The sequence below is a fragment of the Macaca fascicularis genome, chromosome 19 (assembly GCF_037993035.2).
Source record: "Macaca fascicularis isolate 582-1 chromosome 19, T2T-MFA8v1.1".
Classification (NCBI taxonomy): domain Eukaryota; kingdom Metazoa; phylum Chordata; class Mammalia; order Primates; family Cercopithecidae; genus Macaca; species Macaca fascicularis.
The window spans coordinates 52,872,397-52,893,359 of NC_088393.1; the positions used below are offsets into that span (position 1 = coordinate 52,872,397).

Below are 20,963 nucleotides of genomic sequence, written 5' to 3' on the forward strand. Positions count from 1 at the left end.
AAAAAAAAAAAAAAAAAAATTAGCTGGCATGGTGGCAGACGCCTGTAGTTCCAGCTACTCGGGAGGCTGAGGCAGGAGAATGGCGTGAGCCCAGGAGGCGGAGGTTGCAGTGAGCAGAGATTGCACCACTGCACTCCAGCCTGGGTGACAGAGCGAGACTCCGTCTCAAAAATAAAATAAAATAAAATAAAATAAAATAAAATAAAATAATAAAATAAAATAAAATACAGACGTTCCCTTAGTCCAGGGCAGGGACCACATACAGAGATACGACTCTAAAGGCAGACATTAGTGTCGGGGTCTGGGTAGTTGGATGGCGAGTGAACAGATGGTTAGCAGGAAGGGAAAGAGAAGAGGAAAGGGTTCTCCATCCACTGGTCCCCAAGTTAATGAGTGGAGGGTCCCAGCCTGCCCCACCAGGAGGGCATACATTTGCATAAGGTCCCTCATCTGCATGGCATCCCAGGGAATTTGCATAGAGATGGCAGCCTGGGCCCACCTCAGTATGACCCCTCTTCCCAAGGGTTGAAACTCCAGCCTACATCACAAAGGCCTAGGGCAATAGGAAAGGGGGAGGAGTGAACCTCAGGATCTGGGGTTCCAGGAAGTAAAGACAAGCAGGTAGTAAACCACCCTTGCTCTTTCACCTTCTGTGGTTCCCAGAGCATGAGCCGCCCTTCAGCTGGCCTTCAGGACCTTCTAAGATCCTGCCCCTCACACACATCCCCCGCTCCTGTTCTCACCACCCTCCTACCTGGAATGTCCTTCCCCATATCCTGCGCTATGACAAAACTTGCCTATTCTTCAAAGCCTGGACATCCTGAAGAATTCTGAAAGCTTTCACCACCAGCCCCTCCTTTCCCTGCCCTTGGAAATTTACAAAGCTCTGTGCATCTCCCAGACATGTACAGATTTTTGGGGGTATAGATTGTATTAATAAGGTTATATTTGATTGCAAATGCCTATATATATATATAGTCTTATATATATAGTCATATATATATGTGCCGGGAGTCATGTCTCATGCTTGTAATCCCAGCAGTTTGGGAGGCCAAGGCAGGAAAATTGCTTGAGCCTAGGAGTTCAAGACCAGCCTGGGCAACCTAGTGAGAGCCTGTCTCTACAAAAAAGTCAAAAGATGAGTCTAGGGGGCCAAGTGCGGTGGCTTACGACTGTAATCCCAGCATTTTGGGAGGCTAAGGCAGGCAAACCACTTGAGGTCAGGAGTTCAAGACAAGCCTGGCCAATATGGAGAAACCCCATCTCTAATAAAACTGCAAACATAGCCAGGTGTCGTGGCCCAAACCTGTAGTCCCAGCTACTTGGGAGGCTGAGGCAGGAGAATCACTTGAACCCAGGAGGCGGAGGTTTCAGTGAGCCGAAATCACACCACTTTATTCCAGCTGAAACTAGGCCTCATAAAATTTAGAAACTAGGCCTCATATAGAAAAAATTAACACCAGGTGGCTCTGGATAGGGTCCCACCCTGCCTCGATAGGGTCCCACCCTGATAGGGTCCCACCCTGCCAATTCCGGGAAACCTCATGGGGTCCCACCTTGCCAATTCCGGGGGTCCCACCCTGCCTCGAAGTTCCCGGAATCAGCAACTCCAAGAAAAAACCTCATAAGGTCCTGCTCTAACCAATTAGAACAAGACACCTTGCTCAGGCCATAGCTAGACCCAATTACCACGCGCCTAAAGCTTTGTTTGAATTTCGCGCCTTAAGCTGTGTTTGAACTTGTGTTTGCCTATATAAACAACCTGTAACAAGCACTCGGGGTCCCAGGGCCAACTTAGAGCTTGGGACCCTAGCGCGCTAGTAATAAATAACTCTCTGCTGTGAATCTCGTGTCGGTGATCCTTCGCGGCGACCCCTGCCCAGGAGGGAATCAACAGTTCGGTTCCAACACAGCCTGCCTGGGCAACAGATCGATATTCTGTATCAGATAAAAATAAAATAAAAATAAAAATTATTCTGGCACAGTGGCGAATGCCTATAGTCCCAGCCACTTGGGAGGCTGAAGCGGGAGGATCACTTGAGCCTGGGAGGTGGAAGCTTCAACGAGCCATGATTGCACCACTGCACTGCAGTCTGGCCAACAGAGCGTGACCCTATCTCAGAATAAGACCCGGGTATGGTAGCCCATGTTTGTAATTCCAGCACTCTGGGAGGCCGAGGCGGGCAAATTGCTTGAGGCCAAGAGTTTAAGACCAGCCTGGGCAACAAGGCAAAAACCCATCTCTACAAAAAAAATAGAAAAATTAGCGAGGCATAGTGGCACATGCCTGTAGTCCCAGCTGCTCAGGAAGTTGACATGGAAGGATCCCAAGCCAGGGAGGTCATGGCTGCAGTGAGCCGTGGTAATGTTACTGCACTGCAGCCTGAGCGACAGAGTGAGACCCTGTCTTAATTAAAAAAAAAAAAAGACCGAGGGGAGGAAGTGGTTGGGGGGCCACTGCTGCTAAAAGAAAGGAGAGGTTGCCAGGCAGGTAAAATACTTGACATCAGCTCCATAGCTCCATCAGGAAGCATTTGCTCCTACCTATGCCCCTATCTCCTAGTGGTTATGGCTCTTCAGTGAAGTGCCACCTCTGGGACTCCTTGACCCTAAAAGTCAACTCCCCAGGCGGGCGTGGAACCCACCTAGTCATTTGTCAACAAACCTGGTGCTCAGCCTCATGCTTGTGACCCAAGGATGTGAAACTCCACCCTACACCTCTGGGATTTTTAAAAATTTTTTTGGCAGAGCCTTGCTCTGCCGCCCAGGCTGGAGTGCAGTGGCGCAGTCTTGGCTCACTGCAACCTCCGCCTCCCAGGTTCAAGCGATTCTCTGGCTTCAGCCTCCCAAGTAGCTGGGATTATAGGCGCCCGCCACCACATCCCGCTATTTTTTATATTTTTAGTAGAGACGGGGTTTCACCATGTTGGCCAAGCTGGTCTCAAACTCCTGACCTCAGGTGATCCATCTGTCTCAGCCTCCCAAAGTGCTAGGATTACAGGCTTGAGCCACCATGCCCAGCCTCCTGGGGCTTTCTTCCTGGGCTCACCCCTGCTCACAAAGAACAGCCAGGAGAGAGCTAAGCCCACTCATTGGTAGGCCAGGAGAAAGGAGGTGCTGGAGAGAATTCTTAGAAGAAGACTCACTGGGGACTGGTTATTTTGTTCATTGGAGAAACAGGGGTCCCAGGATTCTGAAAGCAAGTTAGTACCAAGGCTGGCACTAAAACCCAGAGGTCTTGGCCCACTAACCTGGCCTCAGATTGAGAGAGAAGGTCAGAGAGATCTAAAGCACATTTATTGCCAGGCACGATGGCTCACACCTGTAATCCCAGCACTTTGGGAGGCTGAGAGGACCACTTGAGGGCAGGAGTTCAAGACCAGCCTGGGCAACAAAGCGAGAATCAAATTCTATAAAACATTTAAAAATGCACCGAGCAGCCAGGCGCGGTGGCTCACACCTGTAATCCCAGCACTTTGGGAGGCCGAGGCGGGTGGATCACGAGGTCAGGAGATCAAGACCATCCTGGCTAAGATGGTGAAACCTCATCTCTACTAAAAATACAAAGAATTAGCTGGGTGTGGTGGCGGGCACCTGTAGTCCCAGCTACTAGGGAGGCTGAGGCAGGAGAATGTCGTGAACCCGGGGAGGCAGAGCTTGCAGTGAGCTGAGATCGCACCACTGCATTCCAGTATGGGCGACAGAGCAGAGACTCTGTCTCAAAAAAAAAAAAAAAATGCACCAAGCATGGTGGCACATGCCTGTAGTCCCAGGTACTCAGGAAGCTGAGGCAGAGGATCCCTTGAGTTGGGAAGTTTGAGGTTACAGGGAGCCAAGATCTACACTCCAACCTGGGTGACAAAGCACAACCCTGCCTCAAAATTAAATACATAAATTAAGCACGCTTATTTATTTTACTGTTTTATTTTATTATTTTATATATATATATTTGAGATGGGGTTTTACCATGCTGCCAGGCTTGTCTCGAACCCCTAAGCTCAAGTGATCTGCCAGCCTTGGCCTCCCAAAGTGCTGGGATTGCAGACATGAGCCACTGCACCAGGCCTATTTGTGTATTTATTTATTTTAGAGACAAACTCTCTCTCTGTCTCCCAGGCTGGAGTGCAGTGGCTCAATCACAGCTCACTGCAGCCTCAACCGCCCTGGGCTCAGGTGATCCTCCCACCTCAGCCTCCCGAGTAGGAGGCTGTGTGCACTTATTTGTCCAGCCATCCTCACACCCAGCTTGTGCCAAGCCTGAGACACAAGCTATCTGGAGCTCACATGGCATGGAGGTTAAGAGCACAGACTGGCCAGGTGCAGTAGCTCACGCCTGTAATCCCAGCACTTTGGGAGGCCAATGCGGGCAGATCACAAGGTCAGGAGTTCGAGACCAGCCTGACCAACATGGAGAAACCCCTTATCTACTAAAAATACAAAAATTAGCCGGGCGTGGTGGTGCGCACCTGTAATCCCAGCTACTTAGGAGGCTGAGGCAGGAGAATCACTTAAACCTGGGGGACGGAGGTTGCAGTGAGTGAAGATTGACTGTGCCACTGCACTGCAGCCTAGGTGACAGAGCCAGACTCCGTCTCAAAAACAAAAAGAGCACAGACCATCCGGGCCCAAAAGAAGCACCCAGCCTGCTATGTATCTTTGCTGGGTGGCTTGGGGCAAATAACCACCCTGGGCCTCAGTTAACTTTTCAGTGAAGTGGGGATCACCATGGTGTCCCCTTCATGGGATCCCTGTGAGGAACTAAGAGAAATAAGGTGCTTAGAAGAGTCAGCTCTGACTCTGCCATTTTTTTTTTTTTTTAATTTTTAATTTTTATTTCATTTTTTTTAGACGGAGTCTCACTCTGTTGCCAGGCTGGAGTGCAGTCGTGCGATTTCAGCTCACTGCAAACTCCATCTCCTGGGTTCAAGCGATTATCCTGCCTCAGCCTCCCGAGCAGAGACAGGGGTTCACCATATTGGCCAGGCTCGTCTCGAACTCCTGAACTCAAGTGATCCACCAGCTCCAGCCTCCCAAAGTGCTGGGATTACAGGCGTCACCCACGGCGCCCTGCCTTGGTCTGCCATTTTGTAACTCAGTGAGTCACTTCATCTCTCTGCTTCAGTTTCCTATTGCCCAGGGCGCTGCATTGCTTATATGAGACAATATTCGCAGGGCACTTAGATCAGTGCTTGGCACATGGTAAACACTGACTACATGTATTAATAGTATCAAAGCGGGTGGATCACGAGGTCAGAAGTTTGAGACCAGCCTGACCAACATGGTGAAACCCTGTCTCTACTAAAAATACAAAAATTAGCCGGGCGTGGTGGCGCGCGCCTGTAATCTCAGCTGCTCAGGAGGAGGCTGAGGTGGGAGAATCGCTTGAACCCAGGAGGCGAAGGTTGCAGTGAGCCGAGATCGCACCACTGCCCTCCAGCCTGGGCGACAAAGCGAGACTCCGTCTCAAATAAATAAATAAATAAATAAATAAATAAATAAATAAATAAATAAATAAATAAAAAGTATCATAACTAAGACTTGAACGCGGAGAGATAACAGCCTCTGATACTTGAAACCTAGTCCTTCTGGGGAGGAAAGCCCAGGTGTGGCAGGTAGAAGGGAGGGCGAGCCCAGGTGGTCCTCTTGCTAGGGCAAGAAGCCCCGAAGCACCTGCCTCCAGCTGAGCAGCTCGGCGCCTACTGGCCTGGAAGGAACTTGGGCCCAGGCTGGCGCTCAGTGGCACCCCCTCCCCCAGGCCTCCCGCTTCCCGCCCTCACCCCGCCCAGCGGCGCGGCCTCAGCAGCTCCCCCTGGGCAGCCCAAAGAATGCGAAGAGGTAGGTGGGGGCAGGGAGGAGGGCGAGCCGCCGGGGAGAGACAAAGGGCCCGAGTCTGAGCGAGAGACACAAAGACGCGAGGAGGCTGGGGAGATAGGGGAAGTGGGACAAGGACGCGGGGAGGGACCAGGTCCGAAGGCCTGACTGGAGCCCAGCCCCACCCAGCTCGGCCGGGCCACCGCAGCGCGGGGGCCGGTCTCTGCTGCCCCCTGGCGGGTGGCTGCGGTGAGAAGGCGGTACGGAGCAGGTGTGGGAGGGGAGGACCAGGGCGCGCAGGGAGGTAAGGAGGGAAGGACGCAGAGAACAGAGCAGGGACGGAGAGATAGCGAGAGAGACTCGCACGCAGAGATAAGAGACGCCGAGAGGGAGACACAGAGACAGAGACAGGGACAGAGAGACACAGATAGAGACAGAGAGAGACATACAGACAGAGACAGAGAAGCACAGAGATAGAGAGGCGCAGAGATAGAGACGGAGAGAGAAACACAAGAGACAGAGAGGCACAGAGACAGTCAAAGGACGGAAAGAGACATAGGGACCAAGTGACCCAGAAACAATGACAGACAGGCCGGTGCGGTGGCTCATGCCTGTAATCCCAGCATCTTGGGAGACCGAGACGGGAGGATCGCTTGAGGCCAGCCTCAGCAACACAGTGAGACCCACCCGCTGTCCCCCGCCCCGTCTCTTTTATTTAAAAAAAGGAAGAGAAAGAAAGAAAGAAGGAAGGAAAGAAAAGAAAGAAAGAGTGACCGATAAAGGAAGACCAGAAAGAGAGCGATACCGAAGCATGAGGACCGAAAGACCCAGAGAGGCAAAAATAAGGGGACAGAGAGGAAGACCCAAAGAGAGGGAGAGACACAAAGACACCTAAGAGAGACAGAGAAATCCAGAAAGAAACGAGTGCAGCGACACCTAGAGTCCAGGGCAAAGATTAGAAACGCACGAGGGTACGGGAGACAGGCTCAGAGCGATGGGCGCGACCTGCGGGGAGGTCGCACAACCAGGACGTGGTGGGGTCAGGACCGTAAGGCCCCACGTGCGTCAGGCAACTGTGGTGAGAGGACCCGGGCAGGCAAGAAAGGGCAAGATTCGAACTGTGGGCAGAACTGAGGCCAGGACGGACTGAGCTAAGAGACCGGGCGAACTAAGGCTAGGGCGAGGGGCGGGGCTGGTGGGGGCGGGGCTTCGCGGGGGCGGAGTCGGCTGGAAGGTCCTAAGGGGGCGTGGCAAGACCTTGGCGAGGCGGCCTGCAGGCTGGGGGCAGGGGGCGGGGCGCGGGACCTACTCCGGAGCAGAGGGGGCGTGGCTAGACCTTAGGGGGCGTGGCTTATCGCTGGGAGCAGACAGAGACAGAATTCTGTGGCAGGGGCGACCTTAGAATCCTGGGGAGGAGCGAGAATGGAATCCCGTGGAGGAACAGGCGTGGAATCCAGGGGGCGGGTCAGAACGCCAGGAGGGGGCGGGGCCGGAGCCGGGGTCGACTCGGCTCGGGGGAGCAGCGGGTAGATCCTGTGACGTCAGCGGGTTCGAACCGCCGGAGCTGAGCGAGGGGCCGGGGGTGCCGAGCCGGGCGGGAGAGCTGGGCCGGGAGAGCAGAACAGGGAGGCTAGAGCGCGGCGGGAACCGGCCCGGAGCCGGAGCCGGAGCCCCACAGGCACCTACTCGCCCGCCCAGCCTATCGGCCCCCACAGAGTGGCCCGCGGGCCTCCGCCCGGGCCCAGTCCCCTCCCGGGCCCTCCATGGCCCGGGCCGTTGCCCTCCTGCCGTCGAGATCGCCGCCGACGCCGCTGCTGTGGCCGCTGCTGCTGCTGCTGCTCCGGAAAACCGGTGAGACGAGCGGACGGCCCCCTGCCCCCGCGCGGACCCCCTCCTCCCTTACCTTCCGAATTGGGGAAGCCGAGCACCTTCCCCGCCCACCCCCGGCTCCCCGAGCCCCCTCTCCCGTGTCCCCTTCCTGGCTGGCCCCCCCGACTCCGACCCCCTACATGTCCGATTCTCTCGAGGAGACTCTGACCCCTCCTCTCTGCATCTCTCTCACCACCACCCCCATCCTTCTTAATCCAACTGCCCATCCTACGCCGGCTTGTCTGTCCGCCTCCCCCTTTCTCGGATTCCCGCGCCGAAAGAGTTAAATCCGAGGAAGGCCTGGCGCCCCCTCCCCACCCCGCGCCGAGCAGTTCACCCCGGATCTGGGTCTCTATCTCCTCTACCCGTCTCAGGAATGTGGGGAATGTTCCCCCCACCTCCCGCAGTAGGGTCTGGAGGAAGAGGCGAGACCACCCCCTCCCCCATTTTTCCTTCTTCTCGGCTTGGGCGTCTGAGGCCCGGAGAGAACTGAGGACAAGGGGACCTGATTCGGGTCCCTTGGAGGGCGAAGGATAAGAGTTCTAGCGACTTAGTGGGAAGGGCCTGAGCTCGGAGCTCCAACCCCAAACCTCAGGGAGTTGGGGGCTCTGACTCCGTGGACTCCAGAAAAATCAGGGGCCAGGGGCTCCGTCTTCTGGGTCCCTGGTAGAATGGAGGCTAGGCGCTACGTCTAACTGGGATATAGGTAAAACTGGGGGCGAGAGAGGATCAAACTTGTAGATTCTGGATTTAATTGTGGGCAGGGGGCTTCGTTTTCTGGGTTCCCGGCAGAACTGGGGGGACAGGAGACTCGATAGCGTGAGCTTCAGACTTAATTGTGGGCAGAGGAACGTCTTCTGAGATCCAATAGAAGTGCGAGCTGCGGTTCCCGTCTCTTGGGCTCCAGATATGATCAAGGGTCGAAGGCTCTGTCTTGAGGCTGGAGTCTCAGTCGCCTGAGTCCCGGATAGAACGGGAGGCCCCGAGTCCCAGAGGCTGCGAGCCCGCTCCCTTTCCCTGTGAATGGTCGGGGGCGACGGAGACGTCGCCGGGGAAGTTTTCCTGGTTTCACTCTCGCCGAGCCAGGGAGGGGCGGGGCGGGCGCTCCTGGCTCCGTGTTCCGGACTCCCGGTTTCGGGACCTTATTTATCTTCTGGTGGCGCCTTTGTCCTCAGAGCCGTAGCAGGAGGTGGACGAGTGGAGCCGCCGCCCTTATTCCCCCCCCGCCCCCCCCCCCCCCGTCCCTCCCACTGGGATGCCTTGGACCCCCTGGCGTCCTTCCATCCACCCCATTAGGGGAGGAGAGCGGCCCCCCTGGGGAGGGAGGGGCTGGGAGGGAACCCTTGAAAGAGGCACTGGCCCCGCCCCTTGCAGGTGACCCGGCTGTGTATTCCCAGCGACAAACTCTGGGATGCTAGACTTTCCCGAGGGTTTGCGCAGAAAAGAGCTCAGGGGGGGCCGGGCGCGGTGGCTCAAGCCTGTAATCCCAGCACTTTGGAAGGCCGAGACGGGCGGATCACGAGGTCAGGAGATCGAAACCATCCTGGCTAACACGGTGAAACCCCGTCTCTATTAAGAAATACAAAAAACTAGCCGGGCGAGGTGGCGGGCGCCTGTAGTCCCAGCTACTCGGGAGGCTGAGGCAGGAGAATGGTGTGAACCCGGGAGGCGGAGCTTGCAGTGAGCTGAGATCCGGCCACTGCACTCCAGCCTGGGCGACAGAGCGAGACTCCGTCTCAAAAAAAAAAAAAAAAAAAAAAAAAGAGCTCAGGGGGATCTTGGGGGAACCCCGGCCACCTCTCTGGCCTCATTTGCCCCAGGATGGCTCTCACTGGCCTCCCAGCTTTGACCCAGAGCTGGGGACTCCCCGTCAATCCCTTGCCTCTCCCTTAAGGCAGAAATAGAGAGGTAAGATCAGAACTGGCACCTCTGGGTGAATTCTCCGAACCCACCAGACCCTGAACCTACTGTTGGCTTGGTGCATGATCTCACGGAAGGCTCCAGCTTGCCCTGGGAGACAGGTCCTGTTTCTGTTTCCATCTTACAGATGAGGAAACAGGCTCAGCAAAGGCAAGCTGGCTTCTCAAGGTCTCACAGCAGGTCCCGGGGAAGCCGGGCTCCGGTTCTTCAGAGCCCCTCACTGGGTGGGCTCCAGGAAGTGCCTCTGAGTTTCCATTTCCTCCCTGGTAAAAAAAACTGAGATAACAATCCGTTCCCTGCGGACCATCCGGAAGGCTCCAAGGCCCCACTGATTCCCTGTGAAAGCTCTTAGCACCTGGGGAAGGAGCTATCGACCCTTTTCCTGACCACCCCCCCCATCCTTCGCCTCTGTGGTCTGCTGGCTGGCTTACTGGCACGTGCTCACTCCAAATCTCTCTCTCCCCTCCTCCTCGCTGTTTTCCTCATTCCCTCACTTTCTTTCCCCCTCTTCATCTCTCTTCGTTTCTCACCCTCTCTTTCTCCATCCCTCTCCAAGCTCTTTCTCTCTTCCCCTCCATCTCTCTCTCTCCTCTCCATCCTTCTCTGTATACCTCTCTAGCTGCACTGCCTTCACCGCTTGGCCTCCTCAAGGAATGTGGGTGCACCACCTGGGCCCCCAGCTGGGCCGGCTCCCCTCCCCCAGCTTCCTTCCCTGCCCATCCATGTGTCCATGTCCGCCAGGCAGCCCCATGTAGTGGAGGGGGAGGGGAGCAGAGGGACAGCAGCCTGGCTGTCTCCTCTCATTAGGGAAGGGGGACTGGCCAGAGAAGTGGGGGGGTGGGTATATAGAGAGGCTGGAGCTACAAGGATGGTGACAGAGGCCAGTAGAGGGAAGCGGTCAGACACAGATTTAGGAATGGGGTCAGAGACACATCTAGGAATGGAACCGGAGGATGGAGGGGAGGTGAAATACCATCACAGGATGAGGCGGAAAGACACTGGAATGGGACTGGGACAGAGGAGGGTGGGGGAAGGGAGATAGACATAGATACCAGATGAAGGCAGGGACAACAAAAGGAAAGGGGTTTGGTGACAGGCAGGGAGCCCCAAAGACTCCAGCTGTGGAAGAGCAGAGGTGCCGTGACCCAGGGAGGTCAGTGTAAAGGGGGCCTCAAGGCCAGCGATATGTGGGGGCCACAGGGAGTGATGAACACAGGAGGGACAGGGAGCTGGGGACAAGGAGCTGGGCACATGGGCCAGCTCCCCCGCCCCTGCCTGGGATGCTGTTACATTTTTAATGTCCCAGCAATGCTGACAAATGGAGCAGGAAGGGGAGGAGAAGTGGGGGCCCAGCGAGATGGGCCAGGCTGTGAGAAGGTGTGGGGAGACAGGGCACTGGAGACCCCGGAGGCAGGGAGACCCCACGGTCAGAGACAGAAACAGACACTCTTAGAGACGTAGACCAGAAGTCTTGGGAGAGGAGAGCCCCAGGAATCAAGGCAGAGAGCCAGGTTCCAGAGATAGGGAGACCCAGACAGAGAAAGAGACCAGAAATGTCAGACATACAGAGGAAAGAGGAAGAGAGTGACTAAGGGGGACGGGGTATCTTCTTGGGCTAATGAAAATGTTCTATAATTGCTCGAGTGTTGGATGGCAAACTCTGAATATACAAAAGCCACTGAACTGTACACTTTAAATGGGTAGATTGTATAGTATGGGAATAATGTCTTAATAAAGCCATTACAAAGAGACAGAGAATATGAGAGGCACAGAGCGGAGACCAGAGACTCTGGGAGACACGGATAAGAGTGACAGAGGCCAGGCACAGTGGCTCATACCAGTAATTCCAGCACTTTGGGAGGCTGACGCAGGAGAATCCCTGAACCGAGTTCAAGGCTGCAGTGAGCCCTGATTGCACTACTGCATTCCAGCCTGGGCCACAGAGCAAGATGCTGTCTCAAAAGAGAAAACAGTAACAGAGATCCCAAGAGAGACCCTGGGAATTCGAGACACAGAGGGACAGGGACCCTAAGAACTAGACACAGAGAGAGAGAGAAGAGACCCTGGAGGACACAGATAAGAGACGCTAAGAGACAGCAGGGAGACCATTAAAAGACTTTCAAGGGCCGGGCGCGGTGGCTCAAGCCTGTAATCCCAGCACTTTGGGAGGCCGAGACGGGCGGATCACGAGTTCAGGAGATCGAGACCATCCTGGCTAACACGGTGAAACCCCGTCTCTACTAAAATACAAAAAAAAATTAGCCGGGCGAGGTGGCGGGCGCCTGTACTCCCAGCTACTCAGGAGGCTGAGGCAGGAGAATGGCGTGAACCCGGGAGGCGGGGCTTGCAGTGAGCTGAGATCCGGCCACTGCACTCCAGCCTGGGCAACAGAGCTAGACTCCGTCTCAAAAAAAAAAAAAAAAAAAAAAAAGACTTTCCAGAAGCCGGGCACGGTGGCAGACACAGAGATAGAAGAGACCCTGGAAGACACAGATAAGAGACGCTAAGAGACAGCAGGGAGACCATTAAAAGACTTTCAAGAAGCCGGGCACGGTGGCTTGCGCCTGTAATCCCAGCACTCTAGGAAGCCCAGGCAGGTGGATCACTTGAGCTCAGGAGTTCAAGACCAGCCTGGGCAACATGGCGAAATTCTGTCTCTGCAAAAAGTTTAAAAATTAGCCAAAGGTGATGGTGTGCGCCTATAGTCCCAGCTACTTGGAAGGCTGAAGTGGGAGGATCCGCATGAGCCAGGAAGGTTGAAGCTGCAGTGAGCTGAGATCACACCACTGTACTCCACCCTGGGCAACAAAGCAAGATCCTATCTCAAAAAACAAAACAAAACACACAGATTAGAGGCCAGGGGGCAGCTGCAGAAATCCAGGCGCAGACAGCCCTACATCCTGGCTGCTACAGCCGCTGCTCACCCCCCAAACCAGCTCCCGGATTTCCGCTGTGGGGGGTGGGCACTGTGATTAATTTAATGTAATTAATTAACTAACAAGGTAGCTGAGGCAGCAGCTGAGGCCAGTACTCAAAGCCTCTGGCCTTCAAGGGTCTGCTCTAGTCCCAACGCGCCTTGCCATAGGAAGGTGGGTCGCTGTGCTTTATAGATCTGTGGGGGAAGCCAGGCCCTGGGGAGCCAGCCACGCAGGAGTCCAAGAGCCCAACTTCTCCTCCCATAGACCCAGGTGTCCAGCCTCAGGCCCCGCCTCCCTCAGACCCAGGAGCCCAGGTCCCAGCCCCTCCTCTCGCAGACCCAGGAGTCCAGGCCCCCATCCCTCCTCCCTCAGACCCAGGAGTCCAGGCCTGCATCCCTCCTCCCTCAGACCCAGGAGTCCAGGCCTGCATCCCTCCTCCCTCAGACCCAGGAGTCCAGGCCCCCAGCCCCTCCTCCCTCCGACCCAGGAGTCCAGGCCCCCATCCCTCCTCCCTCAGACCCAGGAGTCCAGGCCACCATCCCTCCTCCCTCAGACCCAGGAGTCTAGGCCCCAGCCCCTCCTCCATGAGACCCAGGAGTCCAGGCCACCATCTCTCCTCCCTCAGACCCAGGGGTCCAGCTTCAGTCCCCTCCTCCCTCAGACCCAGGAGTCTAGGCCTCTAGCTCCTCCTCCCTCAGACCCAGGAATCCAGGCGCCCAGCCCCCTCCTTTCTCAGGCCCGGGAGTCCAAGCCCCCAGCCTCTCCTCCAGGGTTCCATAAGTCACTCTGCACCCTCCTCGCTGCCTTGGCCTACCCACCTATGGATCTCGGGGTCTCAAGCTGTGTCTGTCCCCATAGTTCTCCCATGGGCTCACACCACGCCCTGGACAGCCTCCACTCTGCCACCACAGGAAGCCTGCAGGTGCAGTCCACAGGGAGAGGAAGTGTATCTGGGGACCCAGCTCACACCTCATGAAGCTGTCACCAGTCTGGCTTGCCCAGTGACACTGAGGGAGGCTGGTGTTCCCATGGCCACAGTCCCCCAGCTATGGTGCTGGCCATGTCCTGGCCAAGTTCACGGCACAGCCCCTGCCTAGCAGTGTGCTGGACGGTGGGGGCTCACTCCAGGCCGGCCATCCTCCTGGCTGTATCTCCCTTGCCCCCACCTGACACACAGAGCGTCTGGGCAGCGGCCCTCACCCCTGTCCCCCTTACCTCTACAGCCTGTCAGCCTCCAAGTCCCTACCCTCCCAGCTTCTCCCTGTCACCCTCACCGCTGGTCCCGCTCTCCCATTCCAAGTTCTGAGTGTTTCCAGTCTAGCCCTCCTCCATCCCCATAGCCCCTGCCCTGATCGTGGCGCCTCTTCCCCCAGACCCCTGCCCCACTGAGGGCTCTTTCTCTTTTTTTTTTTTTCTTTGAGACGAGAGTCTCACTCTGTTGCCCAAGCTGGCAAGTGTCTCACTGTCTCACTCTGTCATCCAAGCTGGTACAGTGACACCATCTCAGCTCACTGCAACCTCCGCCTCCCAGGTTCAAGCGATTCTCGTGCCTCAGCCTCCCAAGTAGTTGGGATTACAGGTTGGTGTCACACTGCCCAGCTAATTTTTGTATTTTTAGTAGAGACGGGCTTTTACTGTGTTGCCCAGGCTGGTCTCCTGAGCTCAGGTGAGCCACTGCACCCGGCCTGTAGGGTTTTTTCTTTCTTTCTTTCTTTTTTTTTTTTTTTTTTTGAGACATGGTAGCGGGCACCTGTAATCCCAGCTACTTAGGAGGCTAAGGCAGGAGACGCAGACAGAGCAACACTCTGTCTCAAAAAAAAAAAAAAAAAGAAAAGAAAAGAAAAAACACAGAAAAGACTTGAGCTTGTTTCCTGAGGGCTCTGTGCAGGAGGGCGTGTTCTGCTGCAGTTTCTAGCGGGATCCCTCTGGCTGTGCATAGGAACAGACCACAAGGACAACTGCAGTCCTCCAGGTGGGAAGTGGCAGTGGATTAGACCAGGGCAGGGACTGGGGAGGCGTCAGAGGTGGTCTAAATAGATAAATTTCAAAAAAAGGAGGTGTCAGGGTTTCCTGATAGATTGCTTGTGATCTATCACAAGTCCATTTTGTGTGAGAGAGAAAGAGGTGAAAATGCCTTAAAAATGGACTGTAGGCAGGACGCGGTGGCTCACGCCTGTAATCCAAGCACTTTGGGAAGCCAAGGCAAGAGGAATTGCTTGAGTCCAGGAGTTTGAGAACAGCCTGGGCAACAAACAGTGAAACCCCCTTTCTACAAAATAGATTTTTGTTTAATTAGTCAAGTATGGTGGTGCCCGCCTGTAGTCCCAACTACTCCGAAGGCTGACGTGGGAGGATTGCTTGAGCCCAGGAGGTTGAGGCTGCATGCAGCACGCTGAGATCACACCACTGCACTCCACCCTGAGCAACGGAGTGAGATCCTATCTCAAAAAAAAAAAAAAAAAAGGACTGTTAACCCCACAGGGCCTGAACTATCCTGTTCATTCATTTGGAATTAGAAACTCAGAATGGGGAACTTACAGCAATAGGATTTTTTTTTTTTTTTGGATACAGAGTCTCGCTCTGTCGCCTAGGCTGGAGTACAGTGGCGCGATCTCGGCTCACTGCAAGCTCTGCCTCCCAGGTTCACACCATTCTCCTGCCTCAGCCTCCCGAGTAGCTGGGACTATAGGTGCCCACCACCTTGCCCGGCTAATTTTTGTATTTTTAATAGAGATGGGATTGCACCGTGTTAGCCCTCCTGACCTTGTGATCCGCCCGCCTCGACCTCCCAAAGTGCTGGGATTACAGGCATGAGTCACCGCGCCTGGCCCTTTTTTTTTTTTTTTTTTTTGAGACAGAATCTCCCTCTGTCCCCCAGGCTGGAGTGCAGTGCTATAATCTCAGCTCAATACAGCCTCTGCCTGCTAGGTTCAAGTGATTCTCCTGCCTCAGCCTCCCGAATAGCTGGGATTACGGGGACCCGCCACCATGCCCGGCTAAGTTTTGTATTTTTAGTAGATTTTTTGTATTTTAGTTTCACCATGTTGGTCAGGCTGTTCTCAAACTCCTGACCTCAGGTGATCTGCCTGCCTGGGCCTCCCAAAGTGCTGGGATTACAGGCGTGAGCCATTGCACCTGGCAGCAATGGGATTTTAGAGCTTGGTTCATTCATTCATTCAGCAAATATTGAACATCTACTAGGTACCAATCTCTCTTGTAGATGCTGAGGGTACAGGTGTGAGCAAAACAGACAGAAGATCCCTGCCCTCATGGCACTGGCAGTCGGTTTCCAGGAGGATGTGACATATCTAGTGTGTGAGATGGTGAGAAGCACTATGCAGACAGAAAACATAAAAGGGTGAAAGGGCGGAAGAGCAGCCAGCCAGGGAGGGGAGAGGAGGTGGCAGCTGAGGTGGAGTATCTGGGGGTAAAAGAACCCTCCGAGGAGTGTGCCCCACAAGAAGTTAAAAGTGGTGGGTTTGTTTGAGACAGGGTCCTCACTCTGCCACCCAGGCTGGAGTGCAGTGGCCCATTCTCGGCTCACAGCAACCTCCACCTCCTGAGTTCAAACGACTCTCCCTAAAATAGCTGGAATTACAGGCATGCAGCTAATTTTTGTATATTTAATAGAGACAGGGTTTCACCATGTCGGCCAGGCTGGTCTCGAACTCCTGGCCTCAAGTGATCCACCCACCTTGATTTCCCAAAGTTCTGGGATTACAGGCATGAGCCATCGCCCCCAGCCTAAAGTGGTTTTTTTGTTTTAATCCTCCAAAGCCAGTAGTGCTCAGATGCCATTCATTCACTTGGCAGTGTTTATTGAGCACCTACTATATGCTAGGCCCTGTTGTAGGTGCTGGGGATACAGTAGGGGATAACACAGACAAACCTCGGGGCTGGAGAGGGCAGACCCTCTAGCACCCAGGATCTGTTTGTTGAGTAACTATTAGTTTTTTGGATTTGACCTATAAGATGTGAAAGAATGGCCAGATTCTTCCAGGTTCTGCCTTTTCCTGATCCCTCCCTCTCTCCCTACTACCAAATCCCTTCCATTTTAAAATTTTAAATCCTGGTGAGGCACAGTGGCTCACGCCTGTAATCCCAGCACTTTGGGAGGCTAAAGTGGGCGGATCACCTGAGGTCAGGAGTTCAAGGCCAGCCTGGCCAAGATGGTGAAACCCCGTCTCTACTCAAAATACAAAAATTAACCGAGTGTGGTGACACACACCTGTAATCCCAGCTACTCAGGAGGTTGAGGCAGAATTGCTTGAACCCGGGAGGCAGAGGTTGCAGTGAGCCAAGATGGCGTCACTGCACTCTGGCCTGGGTGATACAGCGAGAAAGACTCTGTCTCAAAAAAATAAATCCTAAGACCTGTTATCTTCCTCCCCAACGCTCAGTCTCAGTCTTAACCTCTTGTTCTTTTCACTGCCACCTTTTTTGTGTCATTTTGCTGTCTGGTCATCTATTTCTGCTCAGCCCACCACCTTCCCCTCAGACCTCTTTGGAAGAAGCAAAGTCATTCTCCATTTGAAGAACCCTCAACGGCTCCCACTTACCGCAAAGAGGAAGCTAACCTCCTAGGCCCCAGCCTACTTTGCTGTCTCTGCAGTTCACACAGGCCCAAATGGCTTTCCTTGACCCTCATTGAGTGGCCTTCCCTGCTTGCCCAACTAGGAAGGGGCCAGAGCCCTTAACAACCCTGATTCCAACCTCAGTGTCTCTGGGGGCCAGGCGGGTGAGAAGTCGCAGCACCTGGGTGATAACTCTGCCTCAACCTTCCCGAGTAGCTGGGATTACAGGTGTGTGTCACCACACCCGGTTAATTTTTGTATTTTGAGTAGAGCCGGAAGGGAGTGCCCTGTGGGAGGGGGGTTGTCCTTCCTCAGCCCCAGTCAGCTGTTGCTCCCAGGAGCCACGTATCCGGACTTCTGTCTGGTGCTTTAGACAGCAATCTCCAGGCCTTTCTGTGTGGGCCGCTACTTCCCATCTGAAATAACACTCTGTGGGCCAAAGCAAACATGCGCCACAGCCAGATCTGGCCTGCAACAGGAGGCTGACCGCCACTGCTCTGCTCACCTGGGCCAAGCCCCGTGAAGATCCCCCATGAGCAAGTCCTTCCATGGAACTGTCACAGGGACCCTGGAGGGAGGCTGAAACATCCCCATTTTATGGATGGAGGAAGTTGGGCTTGGAAACAAGGTTGCCAGCTGGAAAGGGTGTCAGCCTTAAATAATGAGATTCAGAAAATATGATTAAGTACAGAGTTTATTGAAGCCTAAAGCTTGAGGATGGCCACCCGGGAGTGTGGATTCGAGTTGCTCCGAATAAACCCTTTGACTAGCTGTAATTACAAGTGGACTTTTTTCTTTGTGAGACAGGGTCTCACTCTGTCACTCAGTCTGGAGTGCAGTGTGATCATGGCTCACTGCAGCATCAGTTTCTTGGGCTCTCAGCCTTGAGTGATCCTCCTGCCACAGCCTCCCTAGTAGCTGGGACTACAGGCCCTAGCCACCTTGCCCAGCTATTTTTTTTTTTTTTTTTGAGATGGAGTCTCTCTCTGTTGCCCAGGCTAGAGTGCAGTGGCACAATCTCTGCTCACTATAACCTCCACCTCCCAGGTTCAAGCGATCCTTCTTCCTCAGCCCCCCAATAGCTGGTGTTACAGGCACGCACCACCATGCCCGGCTAATGTTTATATTTTTAGTAGAGACGGGATTTCGCCATGTTGGCCAGGCTGGTCTCAAACCCCTGACCTCAGGCAATCTGCCTGCCTCGGCCTCCCAAAGTGCTGGGATTACAGGCGTGAGCCACCACACCCAGTCTGCAAGTGGATTTTTAAGGACCAAAGAAGAGAGAGTTCCTAAATTGTTAACCAAGAATTTACATTAAAATAGGATAAGGTATCTGCAGGTCTGGATCTGAAAAAAAGATAACAGGAGGTATTGATTGGCTATTGTATCACAAATTCCAGGAACAAGAAGCTAATGGGGAGGGCAGCTGGGTAGGAACCACTGCCCCGGGCATGGGTGGAGGAGGTGTGTGACCAAAGTCCCCTATTCCCTGTACAGTCTCCCTGGGCCTGATACATTTCGCATAGTTCAGACTGATCTGAGCTATTTTTCTTTTCTCAAGGTGGGTGGGGGTGGCCCCTCTGGACTGGAAAAGCCTCATTTTTCCCCCAAGTGACCCACCTGAGTTTGAGTTGTGGGACTTGTGTGGAGATGATGTATTTATGTCACACTTCGGTCTTTGCTGATGGCTTTTTCTTTTTTAATTATCTTTTTTTTAATTTAAATTTTTTCTTTTAAGGTAGGCAGGGTCTCATTCTATCGCCCACGCTGGAGTGCAGTGGTGAGGTCTCTGGGTTCAAGCGATTCCCCTTCCTCAGCCTCCCAAGTAGCTGGGAATATAGGGGCCCACCACCACGTCCAGCTAATTTTTGTATTTTTGGTATAGACGGGGCTTCACCATGTTGGCCAGGCTGGTCTTGAACTCCTGCCCTCAGGTGATCCTCCTGCCTCAGCCTCTCAAAGTGCTGGTATTACAGGCGTGAGCCACCACGCCCAGCCTTTTGACTTTCTTTGAGACAGAGTCTAACTCTGTTGCCCGGGCTGGAGTGCAGTGGCATGATCTCAGCTCACTGCAACCTCCACCTCCCGGGTTCAAGCGATTCTCCCACCTTAGCCTCCTGAGTAGCTGGGATTACAGGTGCCTGCCACCACGTCCAGCTAATTTTTGTATTTTTGGTATAGACGGGGCTTCACCATGTTGGCCAGGCTGGTCTCGAACTCCTGGCCCCAAGTGAGCCTCCTGCCTCGGCCTCCCAAAGTGCTGGGATTACAGGTGTGAGCCACCGCACCTGGCCTTATTTTATTTTTAATTTCCTTTCTCGTATTGCTATAATTCACTGATGACTTCTTACCCAAAGATCCTCGGCTTATCCCCACCCAAGGGGACTGCCTTCCACCAGCGACCGCTCATTAGGGTTACTCATTAGGGTTGTCTTCCCTCGGGTTCCTGTGTGTGTGACGCCAGGGCCTTTTCACCGCCTCCATGGCCCATCTCCCTCAGACAGAGCTGGGCAGTGGCGCTGGCCCTCGAAATGAGTCTTGTGCCCTGGGCTTTTCCTGGCCTGGAGGCTGAGTGCCAAGGCCACCTGTAATTAAACTGAGCTCCCTATGTTTACTCAGCAAGCACTGACCTCTCATTTCCTGGGGCTCTATGCTGAGTGTTCCACAGCTATTCTTTAATCTTTATAACAGCCCTTGGGACGCAGGCACTATTATTAACCTCATTTTACAGCTGTGGAAACTGAGGCACAGAGACGTTAAGTGACCTGCACAAGATCGCAGAGCCAGGATTCAAACCCACGAACTGTGGGCCACTCAGTCGCCATGCTGTACCGCCGTGCAGAGCAGGATTCAAACCCATGAACTGTGGGCCACTCAGTCGCCATGCTGTACCGCCGTGCAGAGCAGAGGAAGATTTGTTCTTGTTCTCGTTTATATTAAAAGTGAGAAAACATGGGCCACGCGCAGTGGCTCACGCCTGTAATCCCAGCACTTTGGGAGGCTGAGGCAGATGGATCACCTGAGGTCAGGAGTTTGAGAGCAGCCTGACCAACATGGTGAAATCTGGTCTCCACTAAAAATACAAAGATTAGCCAGACATGGTAGCTCGCACCTGTAATCCCAGCTACTCAGGAGGCTGAGGCAGGAGAATCGCTTGAACCCAAGAGGCGGAGGTTGCAGTGAGCTGAGATCGGGCCAACCTAGGCAACAGAGCAAGACTCCATCTCCAGAAAAATAAAAAGGTGACAAGAAACACTTAGGATGGCTGAGAAATGAAAGGACAGGGTGAGAATTGCAAACATGCGTCCACATAAAAACTTGAACTCGTGGCCGGGCGCGGTGACTCACGCCTGTAATCCCAGCACTTTGCGAGGCCGAGGCGGGCGGATCACAAGGTCAGGAAATAGAGCCCATCCTGGCTAACCGGGTGAAACCCCGTCTCTACTAAAAATACAAAAACTTAGCCGGGCATGGTGGCCAGCACCTGAGGCAGGAGAATGGCGCGAACCCGGGAGGCAGAGCTTGCAGTGAGCCTAGATGGCGCCACTGCACTCCAGCCTGGGAGACAGAGCGAGACTCCGTCTCAAAAAAGAAAAAAAAAAAAAAAAAAAAAAAAAAATTGGCCGGGCGCGGTGGCTCAAGCCTGTAATCCCAGCACTTTGGGAGGCCGAGACGGGCGGATCACGAGGTCCGGAGATCGAGACCATCTTGGCTAATACGTTGAAACCCCGTCTCTACTAAAAAATACAAAAAACTAGCCGGGCGAGGTGGCGGGCGCCTGTAGTCCCAGCTACTCGGGAGGCTGAGGCAGGAGAATGGCGTAAACCCAGCAGGCGGAGCTTGCTCAGCTCACTGCACTCCAGCCTGGGCG

The 20,963-nt window shown here is 54.2% G+C and overlaps 1 protein-coding gene across 4 annotated transcripts in view; it reads left to right on the forward strand.

The window, feature by feature from the left end:
* The first annotated feature begins 7,339 nt into the window (after window positions 1-7,339).
* Window positions 7,340-20,963, forward strand: part of NECTIN2 (nectin cell adhesion molecule 2) — a 43,317-nt gene continuing 29,693 nt past the window's right edge. For all 4 annotated transcript variants that reach the window (XM_005589550.5, XM_065535630.2, XM_074023873.1 and 1 more), the window contains exon 1: window positions 7,340-7,662. In XM_005589550.5, coding sequence (XP_005589607.2) covers window positions 7,575-7,662 — 88 coding nt within the window. In that variant the 5' untranslated portion in view covers window positions 7,340-7,574. The remainder of the gene's footprint in view (window positions 7,663-20,963) is intronic.